Here is a 25,596-nt window from a genome sequence, read left to right as displayed (position 1 = left end):
GAGGGGTGGCAGCAGAAGCCCCCCCACCCCACCCCTGGCCCTTTTAGAAGGCACCACCAGCAGCTGTAGGTGACAATTTCTACTTCCTCAGCTTCTCACCTGCAGAGGTGGGGAGAGGGGGTCAGGAGTGGTGGCAGGAGGGGAATGGGAGCCATGGGCCCCCTCACTTCTCTTCCTTTGGGTGGGTGGGCACAACCGAGTGGAGTAAAGCTAGACTCTGTCACCCACTGTGCACCTACCCCACCCCCACATGCCTCGCTCTGGGTCTTCAAACGCGACCTACCACTTCCTGGGGCCCCCTCAGAGTTTGCTGGCCTTTGCCTTCCTTCCAAGCAAGACCCCTCCATCCCAAGGTAATGCCTCCTGCTTCTCTGCTGCCTGTGAGCAGCTTATTCCAAGCGGTGAAGGCAATGGTTCTCAGCTGGGGTGGATTTTGCCCCCTGAGAGGACATTTGGCAATATGTCTGAGACATTTTTGGTCACCACGCTGTGGGGGCGGCGGGGGGTGGGGGTAGGCATGGGCTGTGGCTTCTGGTGGGTAGGGGCCTGGGCTGCTGCTAAATACCCTACACGACAGCCCCCACCACAGAAATCATGCAGCCCCAAAGGGGGAGGGTGCTGTTGTTGAAAAGCCCTGGGCTGAGGACAGGGGCACGGACACAGGGACCTTCTCTAAGGACCAATTTTTTAAAACTTTTAAAAGTTGTTATAAAATATATGTAACATAGAATCTACCATTTTAACCATTTTCAAGTGTACAATTCAGTGACATTAAGTACATTCACATTGTTGTACAACCATTACCACCATCCACCTTGAAATCATTTTCATCGTCCCAAACTGAAAGTCTGTACCCTTTAAACAAAAATCTCCCCATTTCCCCTCCTAGCCCCTGGCAACCACTATTCTACTTTCTGTCTTCTAAGGAATATTTTAAGTCTGTCTGTCTCTCTCTCTCTCACACACATACACCCCTGGAAGGCATTTGTGTCAGGCCCTGCTTGCTCTTTAAGGCCCTCAGCCTCACCCCTTTCCCAACCTCTACCCCCCAAGAGCCCCCGTGGAGGCTGGCCCTGCAGTCCACTCCAGCATTCACTCACATCTCCCAGTCCACCGCACACCACATTTGTTTACAAAGCACTTTCACACCCTATCTCATTAGAGCACTCCTCACATGGTACCTAATTATTTGTTTACTGTGTGTCTCCCTCCTAGGCTGTGAGCTTTGCCTTATTTACCTTTTTATTTCTCTTCCTTCCAACTACTCCACTGACAGCTCCCCAGTACTAAGCAGAGGGCTCGGCATAAAAATGCTTAGACAATTAATAAACTTAATTATCACAGTTATCCCGATGGGTTATGTTGCTCTCACTTTTCCAAGGAAAAAGGCTCCACAGTTTGCCCTCCAGTCACACACCTTCTAAGTGGTAAAGCTTCCAGAATGACCCAGGTACAGGAGAGGCATTCGAAAGCTGGCCTCCCACCTGGGTTGAGTCTCCGGAAAAGCCCAACCTCAAATCCCAAGGGCTGCAAGGAGGAAAAGGAGGCTTTGATGTGCCTGAGCAGGGCCAGGGAAAGGCTGCCGGCTGTTTCCTTGGCAGCAGCCACCACAACGAAAGGCCAGAGGCGAAGCAAGAAGGAACCTTCTGCAGTGAACCTGTTCAGGCCAAAGCCAATTCCCCAGCCCTGCCCCCCGCGCCCTGCTCCCCTCCCTCTCTGCTGGAAGTCTGGACCAGACCCCAGAACGCCCACCCGCCCTCAGGAGGTGATGCCTTGTCTCCCAAGGTGGGGTAGAGTGCTGAGGCTCCAGATAGGGAAGTGATTTTTGAGGCTTTTTACAGTTATAATACACACACACACACACACACACACACACACAAGACACACACACTGGCAAGTAAGAAGTGACGGAAATGATACACGGGAGACAGGGCAAAGGGCCCAGCTCTCCAGCACAGCCTTGCATGCAGGCCTACCTGAGCTCAGGTGTGGAGGGGGGAGACCCAGGGACCCTGCCTCTCGCACTGCAAGGCCCTGAAAGTCAGAGCCAGATCCTGCCCTAGCTCTGGGCACCTGACTCACCCTCTCTTCCCATGCCGGGAGCTGCTGCTGAAAAAGGCCTTCATTCCCAGAGGAGGGAGGCCCTGAGTCTAGCAGATGTTGGGCAGCCTCACCTCGCCCTCCCTAGTCTTCCTGCCCTCCTACTCCCACCCCCAAATGGCCATTGTGCCTTTAAGGCCCTTGGCAGCAGTCAGCTCTGTGCCAGCCGGGAACCCTGGCGTCCTGCCAGTTACGTCTTCTTGATTAAAGACACAAAAACACACAATCATATGTGCAGACACACAAGGAGTGCACCCATGGCCCAGAGACATCTGCTTACCGGCCACAGGACAGAGCTGTGCTCAGATGCCCCAGAACGATGTCAACAAACACACACCAGCACCCCCCTCCACCCACACCCACTGTTCATCCAGTCCCTCAGCTGCTGCAGGCCCATCAGGTCCCCACCAAGCTCTGGATTTTCCCAACTTGACTCTAATTTCAGGAAACAGCCGAACTGTCCACGTAAGCAGGGCGGCCCTGTCCCCTAAGCGCTGGCACTGGGCCCAGGCTCCCCAGTCTCCTCTGTTCCGGGCCTTCCTGCAGCCCCTTCCCCTGGTCACTGTCTGCTCTGATTGGCCGGAAGTGGCCTTGAGGCAGGGAGAGCCAGAGAGGTCCCCTGCACCCACTCCCGAGAGAGGCCCTACAAGCCTCCCTGCCCAGCCTTCCTGGGGTGATTGGACTCGGGCCCCAAGACTTTGGAAGCAGGACCTTGACCCTTCTAATTTCCTTTTAGCCAGTGGAGTAGCTAAAAGGGCCACTGGTGGGGTCAAGGGACAGAAGGACCAGAGGCCAAAGAGGGCCAACTCTGGCAAGTCTGATCCCCCAGGCTGCATATGATTTCTAGATCCTACCATTCCTCTCACCACTGAGGCCGGGAGCTGCCTTCCCCCTCACCCTCCTCCCCAGAGATCTCTCCTCTGTGTGTGTGTGTGTGTGTGTGTGTGCACACGCACGCGTGCGCGCACACTTGCAACTCAGGATGGAGGAGAGAACTTCAGGGTTGCAGGTGTCTCAGAGGTCACTCAGCTGGGACCCCTGCTGGCTGTGACACACGGATGTGAGAACGAGCATGTACCTGGTGAGTGGTGGCCCACCCGGGGTTCTGCTTTCAGCCAGGGACACCTGTCCACCTGGAAGAGGGCCTGGCTGTGCTCTTTGAAGTCATCCTCAAAGGATTTCAGGGTGAGTTGGAGGCTGCCTTGAAAAAGGCATTATGTGGAGAAGATCCCACGTAGTATTTAAGTCAACCTCTTTTGAAGTTTCTTCTGTTTTTCAGCCTCTACATTCAGGCCTCGGGTGACAGGTTCAGTGAGAAGGGAACTCACCATGGAAAATGGGGCTTTCTTTTCTCCGCTTCACCTACCTTTCTAAAGATTCTTTGGGTGTCTCCCCGCCCACCCCCACCCACCCCCGCCGGGGTTTGCTCATCCTGCCCCACCCGATGCCGTGACTTCATAGCTTTAATCACATCCCGACTCAGCCTTTGTCTCTCCAGACTGGAGGGCCGTAATCGTGCTTGTCTGTCCTCACTTGGCAGCCCTGCCTTCCCCTGGATCGGTTTAGCTGCCCTTCTCTGGAGCTCTTCCAGCTCCGTTACATCTTTCTTGAGGTGGCAGAACCGAAATGCACAGAATTCTCTAGGTGAGGATGATGAAAGAAGACCGACGTCAACAACTCTGCCCCAAAGCATGCACGGAAGGTCCCTGCCGCTGTGGGAGTGCGGCAGGTGCAGCTCGGGCTCCCAAGAAGCCCACGGGGTCCTAGGAAGCCCTCAGGGTTCGGGACCCGAGGGAATGAATGCCTCTTGCTGGAGGTGGCCTGGGACGTGTGGCTCTGGGGAAGGGGCCAGGGAGGGATGAAAATAAGCAGGGGTTTTTGGAAAAGCAAAATGGAGATTCTGGGATTTCACTCAGATGCTTCCCTGGTAAGACCAGCTATCTAGAGCGGCCTCTGAAAGGGCCTCTGCCAGACCTTCCAAAAGTTTTCGTCTCTGGTAATAACACTGTCGCCATCTCTGGAGGCCAGCAGCACCTTCCCTCCTCTCCCTTGTCTGCAGCCCAGCAGTGCAGGCCCTACCCATTCTGTCCCATCACGGCTGCCCCCCACCCAGTAGACTCTGGACATATTTTCTGGCCTCATCACCCTATTGCCCTGCATTCTTGGGTGCTCAAACTGTCATGCTCAGAAATGCCAGAGTGACCTTCCCAAAACTTGACTACCATCACTTCACATCCCATGCCGTCTCAAAAATTCTCTAGATAAACACAACGTATTTTCAAAAGGATAAAATGTAAACCCTCAGGCTGCCTGCAAACTATCTCTTCAACCAAGATAGAAGGTGTTCTTAAACGAAACCTCCATCCACTCAGTCCAGTCAGTCTGCTCACAGTCCATCCTCTCCCTGGCACATGGGTCCCCTCTCTGCACATGCTGCTCAGGAGGGTCACAAGTGGAAAAATCTCCTACTTTCCCCTTCCAGGGATCACCTTTCGGAAGTCCAGCCCCTCCCCACAACATCTCTTTGGCACTTCAGGCGCAGACCTCGGACCAGGCTCTTGGGTACCGGATGCCTCTGTGAATGTTGATCCAACTGACCAGCTGTGGAACAGCAGAGGCGTCTGCAGGGCACAGTTCCAAGAAAAGTCTCTGCCCTCCTGAGAGGCCTGCCGGCCCTGTTTTCCCCCACCCCTTCAAAAGCATGAGGAGACAGGGGAGCGGGCAGCCATGTGCCTGATGCAGGCTCACAAGCAGGGACGCCCCCTGAGGGGCGGGGGCCAGGAATGGGAGACACCCTTTCAGAAAGTTTAGTGCATTAAAAACAAGCGGCGCCAAGTCACTGAGTCAAGGTTCCAGAGGTAAATGAAGGAGCCCTTCGAACTTGGACACAGAGAGCACTGTCTTCAGAAGCAAAGGGATGTATTAGGTGGGAAAATGAGCCAATACTGCAAACTCTCAATAACCGAGTTAAAAGGTACTCAGCTAGCTTCCCTGGTGGCTCAGACTGTAAAGAATTCACTTGTAATGCAGGAGACCCAGGTTCGATCCCTGGGTTAGAAGATCCCCTGGAGAAGCGAATCCCCTGGCTACCCACTCCACTATTCTTGCCTGGAGAAGCCCATGGACAGAGGAGCGTGGCGGGCTACAGTCCATGGGGTTGCAAAGAGTCAGACACTACCGAGCAACTTACACAACAGCTGGCTTAAGCTGCCGTGGGACAGACTCCCAGCTTCACACAGCTTACACCCCCAAATCCTTCGCTCTGAAGTGGGGCAGTGCGGCCCTTGTGAGCTCACTCACTGGGGCGCTGTGTTGGAGGTTCCGCCTCCAAAGAGGAGTGAGTAACACTGGCTTTGGGCCGGTCTGGCTGAGCTCAGCGCCTGCTCCCAGCCCCCTCCTCCCCTCCCCCTCCCTCCCTTTCTGGGTTATTCTTAGCAAGAAGTGACCTCAGAGTGCTCCCACTGAGCAAAAATAACCCTGGAGGAAGTTGATGAGTATAAATCTTCAATGAATAAGTGCATCTACCTAGTAAACAGGGCAGTCCCCAAAGGACCAGCCCCCCACCAGGGTCTGGTGGGCAAGGGTGGATACTGTCCCTCCTAGAGCCCCAGGTGTAACCAACACGAGGGACAAAGTTGGTCGCAGGGCTGTCTGGGCCTGCGATCAGGCAGGAACCAGCTTCAGACACCCTCACTTGTTACTCTCAACGTCCTCGGAGCCGGAGAACAGGAAGATGCCTCTTCCTCCCAGCCTGACACTTGCACCCACACGTGGGCCTCTGCTCTGGGGCCAGCAGCAACCAGCCCCACATGGTGCTGTCCCCTCTGCGGGCCATGAGAACTGGCCAGCCAGCAGGCCCTGCACGCAGGTGCCAGCTCCCCTCCGAGGCCCCGCCCAGCCCTGTGGCTGGCTTCCTGTTTCCTGTTGCCGCGGGGGCCATGAGCATCCTGACTCCTAGGCCAGTGCCACAGACCAACGCCGCCGCCTGGTTGAAATGGCCCACCTCTTACTCCTCAGACCACCCTTCCCCGCTTCGCCACAGGCTCTCTAGTATGTGGGTCAATCGCCCTGCTCAGTTCTGTTTCCTCTGGGTGCTTTTTAGACCAGGTCTACACATGTTTTCAAACAGCCCAGCCTTCATATATTATCTTAAAGCAAATTTAGGATACCCAGTCTCCCAGGTGGTGAGACTGGAGTGGCAAGGGAGGATGAGCACCCCGGGCTTTGCAGTTGGGAGGTTGGAGGCCAAGTCTAGGTCATCATCTCTGAACCCCTGTCTCTTCCTCTGGCTGTGGGGATGGTCATGACAGCAGCCCCCACCTCCCCATACAGGTTTGTTGTCTACATCAAATGAGGTTCACGGGGGTAGAAGGCCTTTGTAGGCAGTCAAGCACTGTGCCATTCTCAGCTTTTCTTCAGGACTGCCAGTCTCAGTGAGCGGGTACCCAGTGCAAGGGGAAGGGGTGGTACACCTCTGGAATGGAAGATCTAATGGAAGCGACATGCTCTCACTACCAGCTTTTCTATGCAAAAAGCCAGGCTTTGGTTTAGGTATCTTAGATTCCCAATCCACCAGGGAATGATACTTCCATAAAACACAAAATCGTGCCTGTGGATGTGGTGACAGTATCAAGTTGATATAAAGGTTTCTAAACTCTGATTCTCAAGTTCTGTGCAGATGGGGGAACAAATAGCTCAGACTGGTGCCTCTCCATCAGGTGTGCAGACCCAGGTCCGGGATCAAAGGGCTGTTATCTTGTCTTAGTTCTTAGTGTTCATTTTAACAATTGGTTTAAAAGGGAGGGCCAGCGTGGCTCACGATGGCTGCCCTGGGCTTCATTTGCAAGACAGGCTTCGGTGGGCTGTGACACCAAGTGGGCAGAGAGCAGGTAAGGCTGCCAAGAACATCAGAACAAATGTGCCCAGGGTGCTCAGGGAGCAGCAAGCAGACGGGGTTTCTTTGGCAAAAGAGGTGGACACTGAGCACCCATGCAGAAGCAGGAGAAGTCACGTGGTGAGGAGCCAAACGGAGTGTTCCAGGTCTCATCCCATGAGAAATGGAGCCCCTGGAGATTTTTTTTTTTTTTAATATTTAAGTTTTAGCTGCACTGGGTCTTCACTGCTGTGCACAGGCTTTCTCTACTTGCAGCAGACAGGGGCTGCTCTTCACTGTGGTGCTCAGGCTTCTCACTGCAGTGGCTCCTCCTGTTGCGGAGCAGGGGCTCTAGGTACACGGGCTTCAGTAGTTGCAGCACACAGGCTTAACTGCTCCACAGCACGTGGAATCTTCCTGGACCAGGGGTCAAATACATGTCCCTTGCATTGGCAGGTGGATTCTTAACCACTGGACCACTAGGGAAGTCCCCCTGTAGATTCTTGAACAGTGACGTGCCCCAGGCTGTATTTACTGTAATTACATGTGGCCTCTTCTTGAACACACTAGGTTGAAATAAGTCTTATTTATTTGGCAGGTGCTCAGTTGGTGTAATGTGTTTGTGGCCAAAAAAGAGAGGGTTGGAGGTGTTTAGAGAGATGCTGTGGGCAGGTGGGGCCTGGTCTGGGTGAGGACATAGCCAGGAGGCTGATGCAGGAGAAAGTGGAAGGTACCCAGAGATAGGTAGGCCTTGGGGGCAAAATCTAGAGACCTTGGGTGGGGAATGGCTAGGACACCACTGGATATACCTGATCCCTCCCCGTCCAGCAGTGGGTGTGCAACGTTGGCACAAAACAAGAGCCCGCCTACAGCCAGGTTTTCCTCTTGTGCTTCCCAGCACTGCCTGCTCTGTTCCACTTGCCAGGGTTTGAGCTGAGCCCACCACTCCCTGCCCGGTTTCCAGGTTTAGCTAGATGACACACACTCAGCTGCCTTAAAGCACCCTGGTCAATCTGTTCTCAGGGTCACAGCTGCACCAGGTCCCCAAAAACCCACCCTGCTGTGCTCCTTGGCTGGTGAGGGGAGGAGGCCTGGGCAAGCATCTGCTCTGCAAGAGGCCCAGGAGACCGTGGGCTGGCCCTGGGCTGCAGCACAGACTTCCCCTATGCGGGCTCCCTTCGGGGTCCATGGGGCTGCTGCCAGGAAAGACCGGCTGGCTGTTCTCTGTGCCCTGCAATGTGCAAGGGTCCCTGTCACAACGCTGTCTTGGACCCCCTGCCTCCCCAATCAACATTGCCTCCCCGTGCTCTGTCCCCCTTCCCAGGGCCTCTCTTGGGAGTCCAGGTGGCTTCAGATGTCAGTTAGGACTGGATCACATCAATACTGACCTGCACGGGATGTGCACACCTCCCATGGAGTTCTGAGAGGCTGATGCCAGGCTCCCACATGAAAGGCCTTCTAGACCCTGGCCCACTGGCCCCTGTGGGGGCCAGAGGGGCGGGCTTATGACACTGTGCATTTGGAGCCCACCTTGCTGTTTGCACAGCATCCCTGGAGGTGGACAGGGCAGGTATGACTGGCAGCCATATTTTTTCCAGTGAGGAAGCAAAAGCTCAGAGAGGTTCAGTAACTTACTAAGGTCACACAGCTGGCAAGCAATAAATCCAGCGCTGCTGCTTCTGTTCTGGGTAAGGACAGGACCGACTTTGGCTGACCTCTGGCTCTTTGGTGTTTTAACCCATTTAATTCTCCCAGGGGTCTAGGGGGAATGCATCCTTATCATCTCTATTTTTCAGAAGGGGAACCCAGGATTCAGGCAGTGACTTGTTCAAGGTCACACACGTGGTCAGTGGTGGAGCTGAGATTTAAACCCAGGTCTGCTGGATTTTAAAGACTGCTTTTCCTTCCCTGCTGGGCCCCTGTTCCAGGCCAGGGTGTGTGACCCACTGACCCTTCATCCACTGGTCTGTGCCCCCTCCTTCCCTCTCTTCATCCAACTCTGTACACACACTTGGCCCTGACTTCCTTGTACCCGCTGGTTCAAGGACCTCCCCCACCTCCCAGTGATGTGCCCTCCCTCTGGTTCCAGGACTCACAAAGATGAGTCAGAGGGCTGCCAGTTCCATTTGCTACAGGTGGCGGCTCCCACCCCTAGCACCGGAAAGTAAGGGCGGAGCGTGCTCTGCAGATCACCGGCACATGCACGGCTCAGATACGGAATGACCGACGGGTTCTCACTCCATCGGCACTGTGCCCCTCCACTTTCCCCGACAAGGTACTGTATCTGGGGGTGGTGTGGAGGGGCACCCAGGAATCTAGATGTGCAGCCTGGAGTCTGCTGCAAGGTGGAAATTCCTTTGAAGTCCCCAGTTTTATCTTTCAACTACCTGTGCATTTTTCATTCCAGGCCATAAAATATCCATGTTTGCTTGAATATTAAAAGTGTTCAAAATTACTTACCAGTGAAATGACTTAACTTCTGCCCCCTTCCACTCCAAATCTCCAAGCAACCCTGGCAGCAGTGCACTTCAGTGCCCCACAGGTTCCCATACCTCCTGACTCCGAAAACCCCGTCACTTCCAATAGGTGTAGCCCTCCCTCATTGCAGCCACCGTTCACCCTACTCTCTACCCCATGGAGGAAAATCCTGCTCCCCTGAGACATGTCCTTGAAGGGCTGAGTTACAAATGCGGGGCTCCTGGCTCCTCCTTACCTTCTTGCTCCAAGTTCCCCATTCTCAGCTGGAAGGGACGAAAAGAAAGGAACCAGCTGTCGGTGCTGGCAAATAACTACTGTTCTGCCTCTGCGTTTAAGGCATAAGGAAGGCAGGCTCCTGCAGCCCCTGGGCCCTGCCCCACAGAGCACTCCTCATCTGGGGCAACCCAGGAGCCTCGCCCTGGATTCTGAGGCAATGGCACCCAGAAGCTGGGGTCCTCCACTTCAATTAGACTTAAAACAGTGCCCAGCCCTCCTTCTCTCTGATAAAGGGACTCCTGAGCCTGCATGTCTTCCCTACTCACTTTGATCAGACTTCCAGACCTTAGTCCCCTTCCTCCAAGTTCTCCAGGTGGGACGGAGGCCCAAGGTGGGTGTCTGGATGGGGAGGGAGGGGCCTGTGCTGGCAGGCCAGGGAAAAACAAGTCCTACCCTCTTGCTGCCCTTCTGGAAAGAAGGTGGGAGTCAGGGGCCTGATTCAAGTCCTACCAGATCCATAATGCAAGTCCCCTGGCCTCTGGGGGCCTCCAGTTCAATGTAGAAAATAGGAGAGTTGTGAGGGTGGTTTTTGGGTCCAGAGAATAGGGAATGGAATTGAGCTCTTAACAGCTGGAAGGGTGCACCACATCCCCAAGTCTTAGTGTGCCCAGGTCCCTGCAGGCCACACATCACGGACATTTAGAGCTTGCATGTGCGGGTACATGTGTGTGCGTGTGCACAGGGCTGGGGGGGACACCGCTTCACTCACCGGGGGGTGCTTGCGCTTCCTGCCAGGCCGCCCCACCTTCCGGGCAGTCGTGCTGGGCTCCTGCCGCTCCTCCTTGGCACGAGCCTCCTCCTGCTCCTCTCCCTCCTGTGGGCACAGACACAGCCTGTAAAGCCAGAGCTGGACCCCCAGAGCCCTCCCCAGCATCCCACTCATAGGGCAGCCACACTCCCAGGGCGGTGTCATGCTGGCACCCTGGTAGGGATGGTCTTCACCCGCCTCCTGCCTGGCAGAGCTGAGCCACTCCCATGGGCCAATTTCCGTATATCCTCGGGGGGACCTGTGGGCCGCCCCGCTGCCCCGGCTGAACACAGCTCTCCCTCGGGTGGACACGTTTTCTGAACCACAGACTCATCACACAGGCTCTGACAAAAAAGTTGTTTCTGGATATGAGTTTATTTATATGGGAAAAAAAAATTGAACACAAGTACAAAAATGAAATTAGCTCTATACTGAGTGAATCACCTTTATTGAAGAGAATCCCATGAAGAGACACACGAAACTGAGTGATGTCTATTGGAAATGCACGAAATCCTTGGAAGCAGCCTTGTCACAGGCCACGCAGGGTGCCACAGCTGCTCTACACTCGCCTGCCCTGAAGCACCTGCCCCATTGCGGTGTCACCCTACAGGAGAGTCCTGGGGACTTTGTCTTAGCTCATTGTGATGCCCCTCTTTTGGTGACTGGGATGGACCAGAAGCTTGGTTTTATTACCACCCTTCACCTGTGCCAGGGCCAGGCCCTGCAGGGCTTGTCTCGTGGGGCAGACACATAAACCTAGAAAGTCCTCCTGCCTCACTGCTCCAGCCTGGCCACAAACCACCCACAAGTCGCTTCTGACTCAGCGGCTCCAGCATGACTAATCACGAGCACAAACTGCGTTGGGGCAGGAGAGAGAACAGGACCCCGACCCAGCAAGGGGCCCACCAGCTGCTCTTCGTGCCCCTGTGTAACGATATCAGCAGCTCTGGGCGGCTTCATGGTCCTCCCAAGGGAGGGCGCTGGCCCAGAACCATGCTGGGGCCACAGAGAAGGGGAGGCACACAGATTCCCAGGGGATTTCATCGAGGTGGCTCTCAATGTCCCACTCAACTTTCATTTTTTGTGATTTCAAAATAGCTTGTGGTTTGCCACATTAATTTTCAGGTGATGGTGAGACATGCGGACGGAAACCTACTGTGACCAGTCGTAGACCTTAGACCGGTGGGAAGAGCAACCCTGGCCCCTCTGTCCATCCATCCATTTGAGGCCCATCTGGGACAGACCCAACCAGGAGGGAGATTTGGGGGCATCACAGTTGAGGTTCTGGGAGCTCTCAGAAGACATGCAAAGAGATGATGACAAAGGTGCCAGGCCTTAGCACCAAGGGGAAAGCTATGGTCGAGTTGGAAGACATGGAGAGAGTGTTTAGAAGAGCAGAAAGTGGACACCAGTGTACTGTGGGTGCAAGAAAAAAAAGGGGAGCTGCTAACTCAAGAGGCAAAAATTGACAGACACACACACACAAAAAAAATTGACAGACACAGAGAAGTCGAGGGCAGCGCGATTTGGTTAGGGATGGGAATGGCCAGCCTTTGGAGAAGCTGTGCAGAAAGACACAGCAGTGAGGACTGAGGGCCCGGAGAGGGGCCAATGAGACGGTTTGAGGAACCCAGCTGAGAGAAGTCTGGAAGAGAAGCCAAGGACAGGGAGCACAGTGCCAGCTGTGGACAGGAGGGGAGGGTCCAGGGCAGACAGAAAAGGCTACCCTGGGACCAGAGACCCTTGAAAGGCTCTGTTCAGGAAAAACTGGCAGAGAGATTGTGAGGGCAGAAAGGCTGAGGTGGGACACAGCCAGGTGGAGGAGAGGCCTCTGGGGGGGCCTAGGGTGAGTGGGCTAGACCTGCTGGTTCTGAGCGATCTTTCGAGACCCCACAGACACCCTCGTTTAAGAAACAATCACCAGGATCACACAGAGAGCAAGGATTCCCAGTGCAACTTAATGTTTGTGAAGGTTCCAACTGAATCTAACCAAATGTGGTGAATTTAATCTGAGGTGGTGCGTCAGATTCCACAGTGGCTAAAGTGGAACTGTCTTGACTGTGCTAACTAGGTAACTCAGCATTCGTAGAACAGCCGGCCATAGAAAGGCAGAGCTTAGAGCAAACATAAATCGGTATGTGCCTGGCTTGTTTGTGAGCTGCTTTCAGGACCATTCTCTCTGAACCTCAGTTGCTTCATCCATAAAATGGGGCCATAAAGGTGTCTGGTGCCCATTCTGCCTGCTTCTGGGGTTTTTAAGAAGGCAGATGAATAAAATGGTTTATCCCCTTGTTGAATTCCCAGAGCCTAGAACAGACTCAGCCCTTGGTGGGTTTTCCACGTGCCCCTCAGATGAGAGGAATGACATCTTCCCTGGAAAAAAGAGGGCCCACCAAGCCCCTGGACTTGCCTACAGAACACAGGCCAGACCTGGCAGAGCCTCTGACTGTTCCTTATGTCTGGGCTGACGGGCCTAGAAGGCACAGGCAGCAGCCGGGGTGGGGTACCGAGGTGGGTCAGGATCAGTCTGGGCAGCCAAAGGGTCTGGAAGGACTCCCACCACCCAGAAATTCTGGCCTCTGAACTGTTTCTTTAACACAGTGCATTTCTTACAGGAGGATTCATCTGATTTTCTAACTTTTGCTCTGAATTAATCAGAGGCATAAAAGCCCGTCAGAGGCTCAGAACAGCACTCAGGAACCACAGTCACCAGGCCGCCTGCACAGACAGAAAACAAAGACACCTGACTTTTAAGGACCGCCAGGCCCACCCCCCCACCCCATCAGCATATGGAGAAAGCCTCTGGGGGCCCCTGATAGGCAACCCCCTGCCATCTGGAGACTTGCCGTCATTCCTCATCTTAAGTCTCGCACTCTCGGCCTGATGCACGGAGGCACTCAGCGCATCTTGAGTTGAATAAAATTCAACTCAATTCCCCAAGAGGAAGGGGAGGAGGACCCTGGCACCAGACCATCTGTCCAGTCCTGGCGTGTTGAGACCAGAGAGTCCCTGGGGCCCAAGTAGGCCTTCGCTGCCCAGTCCAACACTCAGGCCTCAGGTACCCTGGGGTGTGCTCAGGAAACTAAGTGGCCATGAGACTTGGCGGGAGTTGTAGCCAGGTCTGATCGACTCTGGCCCATACCCTTTCCATCTGATCCCGCACACAGCTTTGTGAAAAGCACGCTATTTTTGGTCATGTCATTCTTCCGTGATGTAGCGACATAGCAGGGCAGAGGGAGGTGGTGATACCTTCTGCTCTGGGCCTGCCCACGTTCACACCCACGAGGGAGAGGGGATAATACGCTGAGCAGGGTGAGCAGATGGCTTGGGGCCGTGCCCCTCAAGGAGGCGTATCAAGTGGTTCATTCCCGCATCTGTCAGGAGGCCTGTTTCATTCAGTATCCCTGCTGATGGGTTGAGCGAAGGAATGTAAAATATGCTTATCAAATCTGCAAGTAGCATTGAGTTAGGAGGCGTCACTAATACTCTGAAAGGGAAGAATCTGATCCGCAGTGACTTGGAGCAGCTGGAAAACAGTAACAAATTGAGCAGAACAAGCTTTGAGCCCAGGTTGGTTTCCTCATCTGTCAAGTGAAGGGACTGGATTAGTCAATCCTTCCAGTGGGAATGGGCAGAAATTCTAGGGAGGTGGGCTTTGCGGGGAGGGGGCAGGGGAGGGGCAGGCTGGACTTTCTGCTCTGCTCTTTCCTCACTAGGCGCTTCCAGCTAGTTAACCTCTCCAGCCTAGCGTTCCACACCTACAAAATGGGGAGACTGATACCTCCACCTCCTTCACAGCAATGGTAGAACAATTAACTGAGGTAATATATGGAAAGCTAACATGTGCGAGGCACTCAAGAATTGCTAACTTCCTTTGCTCCGCATGTACCGACCAGAACTATTCCCAGAAGTGCCTCCTCCCCGCCCCCATGCAAATCCCAGCTCAAGGCCTGCATATGCAGCCATCACTCACGGCTCAGACAAACCCCAACATCTGGCTGGTACCCGCCGCAGTGCGATCCTCAGGAACACTGGGGCTCCGTGATCTTTCCAAAATGCAAAGCTGATTATGTCACTCCACAGAGCTTAAGCCCTTGCGGAGGGGGCTCCCAGGGCCCTGTGGGATCAGCCCAAGCTCCTTAGCCCGGGTGAAGGCAGGCCCTAGAGTTCCGGCCGGCAGCTCTGGCCATTGCAAAACCACCACACCAGGTGCCAATGTGGGCTGCTTCGTCCCTGGGACTTTGACACAGACCCTGGCTTCTGCCACGACTACCTTCCTCTCAGGTTGACCAGCAAACCCTGACTTTTCCAACCTCACCTCCTAGATTCCCTTCCTTCCCCCCCAGGCCCCTCCACCCATCCCTCCACTAGACTAAGTCTCTGGGTCCTTCCTCTCACAGAGTACCCACTCTCCAACACTGTAACTGACTGCTGGCTCTCCTCCTGGCCAGGCCATAAGCCCCTCCAGGGAAGGAACTCTCTTATTCACTTTGGCCTCCGTCCCCAATGCCTCCATTCCCTGCACCTGGCGCAGGGCAGGGACTCAAAATACTTGATGAATGACTCTCACATAGTAGATGCTCAATAAACAAGTCCACACGCATACAGAGAGAGACACACGTGTGCAAATCCACAAACCTGCACCAGTACAACTGAGCAGGAGGATCAGTGCTGCTTGATCATTACAACTGCAAATCAGGAAACAGGGTGACTAAAATGTAGCTTCTCGTCTTAAACATGATCCTGTCACTTCGATTTACGTAACCCTTTACAGGTTTCAAAGCCCCTTCGCATTTGGAGGCCTGTTAGATGAGGCAGTTATCATCAGGCTCTCTCAACTTCTGAGGCTAGGATTTGACCTACATTTTAACACAGCTCACTGGATGGATTATTTTAAGCCACATACAACTTCTCATTCTGAGGAGCTGGGCCATGACGATAATAATCTCTCGCATTTGTACAGTATGTGGTAATTAACAAAGCATTTTCACATACGTTATTTCATTTTATTCTTATGCCTTACAGAAAGTAGAGCTGGTTCTTTTTTTTTTTTTCCATTACGCAGGCGGGAAATCTGAAGCTCAGGGTGGTTCTTTCAGAGATCAGAGAGCCAGCAAGGGAGGCCTTAAGAACCAAAATTTAAATCTTTTCATTCCCAGCCCCTGGATCTTTCCACAGCAACATGCCACGATACCCTCCTCTGCCGTGTGTTCCTGGCACGTGTACACATGTGTGACATGAGCAGGCAGGCAAGCCAAGGTAAAGGTATGCGCTAGCATTCATACACACACACACACATCCACACACGGTTGTCTCAGGGGCCTCATGCCTAGACAGGGACCCCTCCCCCTAAGAGACAGCACATCCCACGAGGCCCTCGCCCAGAGATAGCCAGCGAGACACACATGCTCCCTTCGGAACGCACACCGGATGCTACCAATCCAGCATCCGCTGAGCAGATGTCTCAAGTTGGTGTTTGAGTTGAGGGGATGAACTTGCCGGATCTAGCCAGCCACTTGCCTGGGCCCCCCGGGACAAGAAGCACGTACCAGCCTTCGCCAGCTGGCTGGCCGGCCTCCCAGGACCTGTCTGTGGTCGTGGAATTCAGTGAAACGAATTGGCTTCTCTGGCAGGCAGAGCCCGTTCTGGGCACCTGAGTCCCCAGCCTGTAGAGCTACGGGCACAGGACCCCCCACCCCCACCCCCAGGCCACCCCACACACGCTCATGCACACGCACATGCCCAGCAGGCCCAGGCCAGCCCGTGGAGAGGTGGCCTCAGGGTGAGCTGCAGGAGGCCGGGCGGGAGGGCAGAGCCACGGGACACTTCTGTTGGTGCTCACACTTCCACACGGCCCTCCTGGGCCCCCGCCTCTCCTGCTCTCAGCCACCTCCCAAAGCTCAGCAGTCCTCTGTTCCAACTATCCAAGAATATTCAACAAGCACTCACTGACTGCTCGGTGGGCTTCGTGTGATAATTACTGATGAAGGTCTTCCACGGCTCCCAAAAGGCCCCGTTCCTGGGCAGGCAGCAGCCGTGTCCTGTGGGCCCCTCCCACCCTCAGAGCTCCTGGGCACTTGCACACCATGGATTCTCCCAGGTCCTTCACACCCCGTGCGCCATGCTGGGGCCTCACTGCCTTCCAGAAGAGAAACTCCCCCAGTATACACCCAGCCCACCGCAGCCCAGCCGTGCCCACCCTTGCGGTCCTGGGGTTGCCATGAGGCCAGGCCCGTGGATGAGCTCAGAAACATTTATTGAGCACCTACTGTGCTCAATATAAAGATAAGCAAATAGAGAACTCAGTTCAGAGGGAGAGACACCACCTAAACACACAAGCGCCTGCGCTGTGCTGAAGGCTGGATGGAGCACGGCCACTCTGCTAGCTGCCTCCCCTGTGGTCCCCAAGCGCCTCTGCCCTAACCCCTTCAGCAGCCCACCCAGGTTCTGCTCAGCCCACCGTCTCATCCCTGCCCCACCAGCCACCCTCACTTCGTGGACAGAAAGAATCCAGGTAAAACCACTCTGCCGCCATGTGGCCTTTACCAAGTTTCTCAGCCTCTCTCAGCCTCAATTTCTCACCTGTAAAAATGGGGATAATGACAGTGGGCACCTCCAGTTACGTGAGGATTAAGTGAGGAAATTGCCAGGCACAGGTAACTCCTCTAGACTCTGCCTTTCCATGCTGGCATGTGCTAAGTGAAGTGATTATATGTGAGAGCCCTCATTGCTCTGTGGCTCTCCGTAGGGGCAGCTGCGGCCAAGTCCAGTCCTTGTGCCCAGCCCAGTTGCCAGAAAGGAAGGGCATCACCCCACTTTACACTCTTCCTGGGACACCCTCTCCTGCTCAGCTCCCTGCCGGCCCTCTTCGCTCCACAGAACTGAGCTCGGCTTCCCCACCCAGCCCATGGCCCCTCATGGAGCCTCCAAAGATAGCAGAGCCGCTGCCATAGGACTTGGGTTCATCCTGCAACTTGCCTGGGTTTTGCTTCTGCTCAGTGGGAGACAGGAGAAAGGGCCAGGGGCTCTCAGGGTGCTTAAACCCACACCATTCACACCCTCATCTGCATCATCCCCATTCTTCTCCCAGGCCCTCAGTCCTTGGGGATACAGTAGATCTTGGGCACCAATGTGCAGATAGGGCGGTAGGCAGCAAGACAGGCAAATGGGGAGAGAAAGCTAAGAAGGTAGGTAGACAGACAGCTAGTTAACTACCCAAAATAAATGATAAGACTCAATCTCTGCCAGGGCCCTGTGTTAACCGCTCACACACACTGTCTCCTAGAAACCTCTCATTTCGATGCTCAGCAGTCATGTAGCTGAGTCCACATTCAAACACAGGCCTGTCTCCAGAGTCCAGCTGATCCCCACTCAAGACTGAATTGACTGCAAAGTTAAACGCGACAAGTCATAGCCGCTAACTTCGAGAAGTTGAGAGAGCCTGAACCCTACAATGGAGGTCCCGGTCAGCTCTGGGGCTGTGGGGGGGTGGGGGGGGCGCCTATTTACATCACTCATCTGCTCTCCATGCCTGAGCACCTAATCGACTCCACTGAGCTAAAAGTGGATATTTTTTATTGTCCATGGACCATTATTATTAGCTGTGTTCCTGAAGAGATAAGGGTATTTCTGCCTTTTCTGGAACTGTTTAAATGTGTAAGAGGGAAGGCTATTTCAGCGGCCCCTATGGTGACAATTATAAAGCAAAGAGCCGGCCCTGAGTGACCATGTGCGATTTAAGTGCAAGAAAGGGAAGGCATGCCTGGGGGCGGACACCAGACCTGTGGACCAGCAAGAACAGCTGAGCCTGGAGCCAGGGGAACCCCACCCAAGGACGCCCCTCAAGCTCACAAGCCAGAGCTCAGGAAGTCAGTGCTTGCCAGGCCTCTGGGTTGGACTTAGGTGAGGAGGGAGAAGCTCCCTTCATGGTGCTGGCCACATGTGTGTATATATACACATGTATGTAAACACACACATACACGCATACACGGGCACACCTGCTGTGCTCCCCAGCACAAATACATATCTCCCCACCACCACCACCACTGGTGCTTCTCCAACCCAGCAGGAGAGGGTCCAAGGAGGAGCCGCTAGCCTCCGAGGGCTGGCATGGCTCACCCATCCTTGTATCTTCCCATCCCCTTCCCTTTGCTAGGTCCTCCAGGGAGGTCTATCCAGTTCACCCAACAGACTCGGGGAGCCCTACTATGTGCCAGGTACTGGAAAAAAAACCTAAGTTTGAAGAGAAAGAAAAGAGGGAAGGCAGAAGGGAAAGAAGCAACATGTACACAGCAGTGTCTTCACACAGAAGAGCATGTATTGGGTGCGTGTGTGCGTGTGCACGTGCACACATGTGCACATGTACACAGTCGTGCATACTAGTCTGCACACGTGAGCTCCTGCTAGGGATGAGTGCCCCCAACATCCACCCCAGGGCAAGAGCACAGCTATGCAGAGAAAAGCGTTCTCTGACCGTCCCGACTTTTAGTCTAAATAAACATTCTTTAACTTGCAGCAGAAGAAACGTGGCTAGGACCACGGAACATCACAGCGGGGAGGCAACATCCACTCTGTTCCCCCTTCACATGGGATGCAGCCTGAAAGGCCCAGAAGCCTGGGTTATAATCCCAGCACCACCACTTGCTAGCTCTATGGACTTAGACAAGTGACCTGACCTCTCTGAGCATCAGTTTAGTCTTTAATAAGATAGTGATGGAAATAACAGAGTCTATCTTAGGGAGCAGTTGTAAGAAGGCAAGCGCAGAGCTTAAGAGAGCACCTGGCAGACAGTCAGCACTCAATGCATCTGTTAGGTTTCCAAGGCCAAAGGAGAAGGGGAGCAGGAAGATGAGGGGCCCAGCCTGGGGCCTAGACTCCTCGTGAGGCACTGATTCACATTTGGGGATCCAAGGAGGCCCTTCCAACCCCGAGGCTTGGAACGCTCTTGGTCCCCTGCCCTGTTCCTCTGCCCCACCTCTCTCCTCCACGCGAGACCTAGAACCCCATCTCCAAGATTCCCCCTGAGCCAGGACCCAGGTTCCTGGCCTTCCTGCAGTTTACCTCCCAGCCCACCTCCCACAAGGCCAGCTCCCCCTCCCTTCTCTGTGGCCACATTTACCCAGCTGACCCTTCCTGGCCAGAGCCCCAGGGCTCAGCACTCCTTCCAAGCCTGCCTCCTCCCAGTCTCCCCAAGCAGCCCCGTCCCTGCCCAGCAGACGGATGGTAAGGTGAGGGAGGCTGCAGGGAGAAGGGATGCTGGGCAGGAGCCAGAAGGACACCAAATAACACAGACCTCTCTGCTCTCTCAGCCTACTGACCACAGTACTGCACCCTGCCTGCTTGATCCGGGCTCTGGGATTGCTCTCCAGTGAAGGAGTCTCATCCACTCTCATTCTCCTCTCTGTCCTATCCATAAGGTATTTTCTGAGCATCTGCTCTGAGCTAGTCAGGCCTTGAGAATCCACCCCAATGACAGTATTGGGGTCCTGCCCTCCAGGGGCAGCGGCAAGGCGGGATATGATCCACACCGGTACTTCTCAAGTCCCCTAGAGGGCTGGTTAAAACAAGGATCGCTGGGTTCTCCCCAGAGCTTCTGATTCAGCAGGTCTGGGGTGGGGCCTGAATATTTGCATATCTAACACTTCCAGGTATTGCTGATATCACTGGTTTATAGACCACAGTGTGAGAACCGCTGATTCTCTCTGTATTTCAAGGCGGACTGAAGCCAGGGCTTTGATCAAAAAGGAGGAGAGAAGCTCAGGGAAAGGGCACACCAGGCAGAGGAAGCAGCATAAACAAAGGCCTGGTGGCTCCAGGAAGTACCGCAGTGAAAGGTACAGGGAGGCGTGGCTGCTGGGGAAGGAGGGGGAGGCGGGAAGGGCACGTGGGGCCAGGCGGTGAAGGGGCCAGTGGGCAGCCACACCCCTGCCCTCTGGCTCACCAAGCAGCTCCTTTGTGCCAGGCGCCCCTGGAAACTCTGCCAGGTTCCTTGGGCTCTGGCCCAAACCCATCTTCCCCTCTGCAGCCACGCGGCACCCCTGCCCCAGGCCTGGCTTTCATGGGCTGCCGTAGGTGGCTGTCAGGATCTCTGCCCGCCCTCCCAGGGCGGCTCCTGGAGCCGCGAAAGCCAGCCCTGAGGTGCCAGGGAGACGTGCCAGGTGAGCCAGCATGCACACCGGGGAGGAGCGCCCGCCATGCCCCAGCCCCCGTCTATCAGCTCCTTCTATCAGCACCAGGCGCTGGGCCTGTGTGTTTGTTGCCTCTTGAGCCAGAGCAGTTACTATGGGTAGATAATAATAGCAATCGTAATCCCTCATAATTGGACCAGACTTTGCTGTTTGCAGGGCACTCCATGCCCGTGACCTCATCTGACTTCCACAACCACCCTATGAAACAGGCACAGTGAGAGTTACTATCCCCATTTTACAGCTGAGCAAATGCAAGCCCAGAGGGCCTGAAAGTCACATCTCCAGGAAATGACATCCGCAGGCCTGGGGCCCGGGACTTGGGACTCTCTGGCCAGTGCTTTTTCTCTGTCCTGAACTGTCATGATAGTGAGCCCATCTGCTGCTCTCCCTGGGGGCTCTGCTGCCCGGGGAAGCCCTGGCCAGTAATGAGAGGAATGTGGCCTGTCTGCCCCCTAGCCTTCATCTGTGGGGGCGCAGCTGACCACCAACTGCAGGTGCATGGACGCAGAGCAGTGTCAGCACCAGCCAGGACACCGGGCCAGGGGAGGGGGTCAAGGTCAATGGAGGAGCAAAGCCTGGCCCAAGGAGGGAAGGGAATTAGTCATGGCCACAGCTGCGGGTCAAGAGCACAGGTGGCCTCAGGTGGCCTTGGCTCTTTGACGGCAGGGTATGGGTCTGATACGGTCCGAGTCCTGGGTGGGAGGAGCCCAGAAAGCCCATGGGATCAGAAAGAAAGGGACTGACCTGCAGCCCCTAGGAGCCCCAGCAGGTGGTCTGCAGCATGTACTTTGTCCCCAGCTTGGGGGCATACATGGCCTCTCACCCACCCTAAGGCACTCTACTGGGTTCCCGGCTGGGAAGGCAGGTTTCTGGGCTTCATGCATGCACATGTATGTGTGTGTGTGTCCATACCAGGACCCACACAGGTGGGGCAGGAGACTGGGCTCTCGTCTGGACTCACCACTGATTAGCTGGGCCCAGCTTCCTCGTCTACAAACCAGGGCCATCTGTCCTTGCCCCACTTGTTTCAAGGGCTGTCCTCAAGGACCAAATGGATGGAAATTACCCAGAAAACAGAAACTGACTCTAAGAATGAGCAAGCCTCAGAAGAGGCCGAGCACACACGGTGGGGAAAGTAGGCAGGGAGCGGGGTCTCGGAACTGCGGCTGATCGCTGTCCCCAGAGCTGCCGCTCCTCAGAGGGCTCAGGGGTCCCACGCCTGGTGTCAGGTGTCCCCCTGGTTCCAGAAAGACCAACTGTGCCCCGTGAGCACGCCCTGCTACTCCCAGCTACCACCTAGCATCACCACCCCTCAAACCCGCTCAGGAAAAGGAGAGCAGGCAGAGGACACTGCGGGGACCAGCCCGGGCCTGCCAGATGGGACGCCCCAGGAAGGCCGTGGCTGGCATGCTTCCCTGCCAGGGTGGAGGCAGGGCCTGCCATCCCTGGGGATTCTAGTGGTTCTGCCAACAGGTGGACATGGCTTGGTGAGGTCCTCAGGTAGCCAGTCAGGACCCAGTAGGGACTCCCACTAGTCTGCAGGGATCTCCTCTAAGTGACTTGGGCCCATCCTAGAGTTCAGCAGAAGGGCAAAGAGGTTACCCCTCTTGGGGCCCTAAAAACAAGGATGTCACTGGCTCTAGAGCCAGAAGTGACGCTTGCTCAGAGCCGGGGTGGGGTGGGGGCGGGAAACCAGTGTCTCCACCGTGGCTGGTGCCACCCTGAGCTCACCGCACCCCACACCCCACAGTGAGCCGGGCTGTCTGTGTGGCAGCGGGAGTCCTCACCAGGCCTCCCATCTACAGAGCTCCTTGAACTTGTCTTTGGCCTCCCCAAAGCTACTAACCCCTCAGGCAAACAGAGGCCACTAAACTAGGTAAAATGACTCAGACCTAAGGACACACAGCTAGTTAAGAGGCCGATTCAGAAAGGAAGCCAGGTTTGGGGCCCCTGCCAGGCCGACCCCTAACAATCACACAGACCTGGGCTCTGAAGTTCAGCTCAAACACCGCGGAGGGGTGGGGGTGTGGGCTTAGAGACCAGCTCCTGGAGCCTGATCTCCAGTATTTAACCTCTTCACACCTCAGTTTGCTTATCACAAAAGAAGGAGACTCCTTCCTCCCTACAGCCCCATGTGGAGACGAGCAATGCGGTCCAGCGCTCAGCACTCCCCCTCATCCCTGCACAGCCAGCTGCTCACCTTGCGCTCCTCCTCCCGCTCCAGAGCGGAGCCGCTGGTGTCCCCGGGGCCGCTGGCGGGCATCGCGGGCAGCTGGGCGGTGGGAGGCAGGCTGGGGCTGCACGGGGCTGGGGGGCTGCTGGGCTTTGGGGAAGGAATTATCGTGGTCTTGGTAAGCAAGAGTTACAACTTAGACATAGATCCAGGTGCGGAGCGGAAACCCTGGGGAACTGCGGCCTCAGCTGCCGGTGGGGTTGGGCTTCCAGTGACTCCACCTGTGGAAGAAGAGAAGAGAAGAGGGGTCAGCAGGGCAGGCACCGCCCCCCCCAACCCAGACCCTCCCACCTGACCCGAGTCCCTCCCAGGGCCAGCCCATCAGCTTCAGGGCCCCCCCCGACCCCCCAGCCTGTGAGGCCTGCCCCTCCAACCTGACTCTTCTTCCCAGGCTGGACCCGGCACCCTAGGGACCAGGGGAAATCGAGGCCGCCGAGTTGGCAGCGGGGCCCTGCCTGGCTTCCCTCGGGGGCCCGCCACCTGCCTCCGAGGCGGCGAGGGGACGACAGTCTCCCCCGGGGCTTCCGCGCGGCTGTGGCACAGTGGGACTCACAGCTGCCTCCCGCCTCCTCCCGTGTCTTCATTCACGTCTGTTCTTTCCTTTGAAAGCTTCCCGCAGCCTCCCTCCCACCCCCAACCACCCCCTGGGAAATCCCAGAGGTCCCCAGCCCGGCTACATTTTCCTCTGATCTGTCCTCCCCGCACCCCCACCCCCACACCGCTCCCACCACGTGGAGGAAGTGAGCGGCAGTCACAGGATGTAGTGAAATGAATGTCACCTCACTTCGGGACGGGCGCCTGGGCCCGGAGAAAGCTGAGGTTGAACTCGGGGGCTGCGGCCAGGCTGAAGGCCTAGGTCTGCAGAGCTGTCGTGGGGACGCCCTGTGGGCGGGAGAGGCTGTGGCCGCAGCCACGCCGAGGGAGGAGGCCAGGCCGCTCTGCCCCTCCACCCGTGAACCAGCCCCATCTGCCCTCAGAAACTGGTGGGCTCCAAGGGGCCCTGCGAAGGCACAAGGCTGAATTTTAGGGGCTTTTCAGTCTCCCTGCTTCAGGTGTGGGCCTCAAGCCAGCGAACTAACAAAGCCTGGGCCCCACCCCCACCACAGGCCTCAGCTGGGGGTGGGGGTGCTGTGGCTTCACCCGCCCACCCCCCTTCACTCGGAGGAGACACTGAGTTCTCCTGGGCCAAGCCCCTGCCTCCAGTGCGCCAGCCAGGACAGGGAGGGGACTGGCAGGAGGAGGAAAGTGGGAGGCAAGCTGGATCGAGGCCCACCCACACCCTTCCCCTTCCAGTTCCCGGTTCTGTTTCCCCCACTCCCCCTCCCTCCTGGGCTTCTTCTCCCATCCCCCTCCAGCCAAGGCTCCCTGGAAAACCAGGAACCGGAGAAGGCGCAGGCTTGGGTCTCCCACGGGTGCAGCCCCTCCCCAGGGATGGGCGTTGGGGGGCCGGGGTGGTGTGGAGGGGAAGCTGGCGCTAGGAAGGGCCTCCTTAGGGCCAGGACAGGAGGGGCCCCCGTAAGTTAGAGCCTGGATGGGCTGAAGGTGCGCCCACACCCCCCCACCAAGGGGAGCCCTAAGGAAGCCGCAGGTGGACCACGGACGCCTGGGCTGAAGAACATGTGTGCCATTAGCTGCTGGCATAGCCGGTGCAGAAGCAAGAGCAGGTCCATGTGTCCCACGCTGTGCGAAGCCCAGAATGGGCCTTCCTCTTCGGGCAGCCACGAGTATTATTATTACCATCTCCACAAGTGGTTACTACCGTCTATAGGAGTATCACTACCATCTACTGTAGAATCTAAGGTTGCAGAAGGCTAGGGCTTATCTGTATTCCAGAGTCAGAGCAGAGGCTTGAACCCAGATCACCAACTCCAGAGCTCTCAGGGCATCTCTATAAAGCTCCATTCCCCCCAGCTTATACCACCCCTCAGAGACAACCCCAGGAACCCATCAGACACCAATCCGACCCAGAACTCCACAGAGCTTCCGTCCATCATTAGCCAGCAAGTCCTCCTCAAACCCACTCCTTGTTTGTTAGCACAAACATCCCCCAGTCACCCATCACATCAAAAGCTTCGAAAAGGAGGTGGAAGCCGAGAGAGAGGCAGAGTCTGATTGGGAAGAAGAACACTGATCCCAGAGTCAGCAGAGGTGGCTCTAATCCTGACTCGGGCTCCTCGGGCCCTCAGTTTCCTCATCTGTAAAATGGAAGCGTTGGGTTGATCTTCAAGAACCAGGTCTTCCAGCCCTGTCCTGCCCTGCCACGCTGCTGGAGGCCCCGAGGGCAAAGGGTGGGAGCAGATGGTGGGGGTGGGGGTGGCCCGGGCATCTCCAGGAGCCCTGAGGGCCTAGCATGGAGTCCATGCAGAGCCAGGCACCAAGTACTTTAGGGACAGAGAACCCTCTCCAGGAAATTTGTTTCAATGCTGCCCTGAGGGCTAGAAATGTCCAGGGGTTTCTGTAAGAAAAAGCACTGGTGACAAGAGGAAGGAAGCAGGAGGGAAAAAGCAGAACATCACAGGGTGTTGACCCCGAGGGCAGACACCCCGGAAAGGAAATGCTCATCCCCCTCACCCTCCCCTGCTCACCCGCCTGAGCTGCACACTCTGTCCACACAGCAAACACAGCTGACCTGGGTCAGCCTTTTGGCTCCTTTGTGTAACTCGATGGAACAGCCTTGTCAGTAAGTGTCCCTCCAAGTCAG

General features: G+C 55.8%; 1 protein-coding gene across 11 annotated transcripts in view; it reads right to left on the bottom strand.

The window, feature by feature from the left end:
- The window catches only part of DNMT3A (DNA methyltransferase 3 alpha), a 105,591-nt gene that overhangs the window by 55,799 nt on the left and 24,196 nt on the right, over window positions 1-25,596 (bottom strand). For 10 of the 11 annotated variants that reach the window (XR_006269524.1, XR_006269523.1, XM_043469184.1 and 7 more), the window contains exons 2-3: window positions 22,863-23,116; window positions 10,437-10,541 (exon numbers count right to left, since the gene is read on the bottom strand). Coding sequence is in view for 8 of the 11 variants with exons in the window: in XM_043469184.1 (XP_043325119.1) it covers window positions 10,437-10,541; window positions 22,863-22,925 (168 nt within the window). In the remaining 3 variants the exon portion in view is untranslated. Of the gene's footprint in view, window positions 1-10,436; window positions 10,542-22,862; window positions 23,117-23,448; window positions 23,474-25,596 lie in introns of those variants that run through there. The other variant, XM_043469181.1, reaches the window with a different exon arrangement.

This window comes from Cervus canadensis, chromosome 5 (genome assembly GCF_019320065.1).
Source record: "Cervus canadensis isolate Bull #8, Minnesota chromosome 5, ASM1932006v1, whole genome shotgun sequence".
NCBI classification, from domain to species: Eukaryota; Metazoa; Chordata; class Mammalia; order Artiodactyla; family Cervidae; genus Cervus; species Cervus canadensis.
The sequence above is the reverse complement of the archived record's forward strand: the minus strand, read 5'-3'. Positions and strand labels throughout refer to the sequence as shown.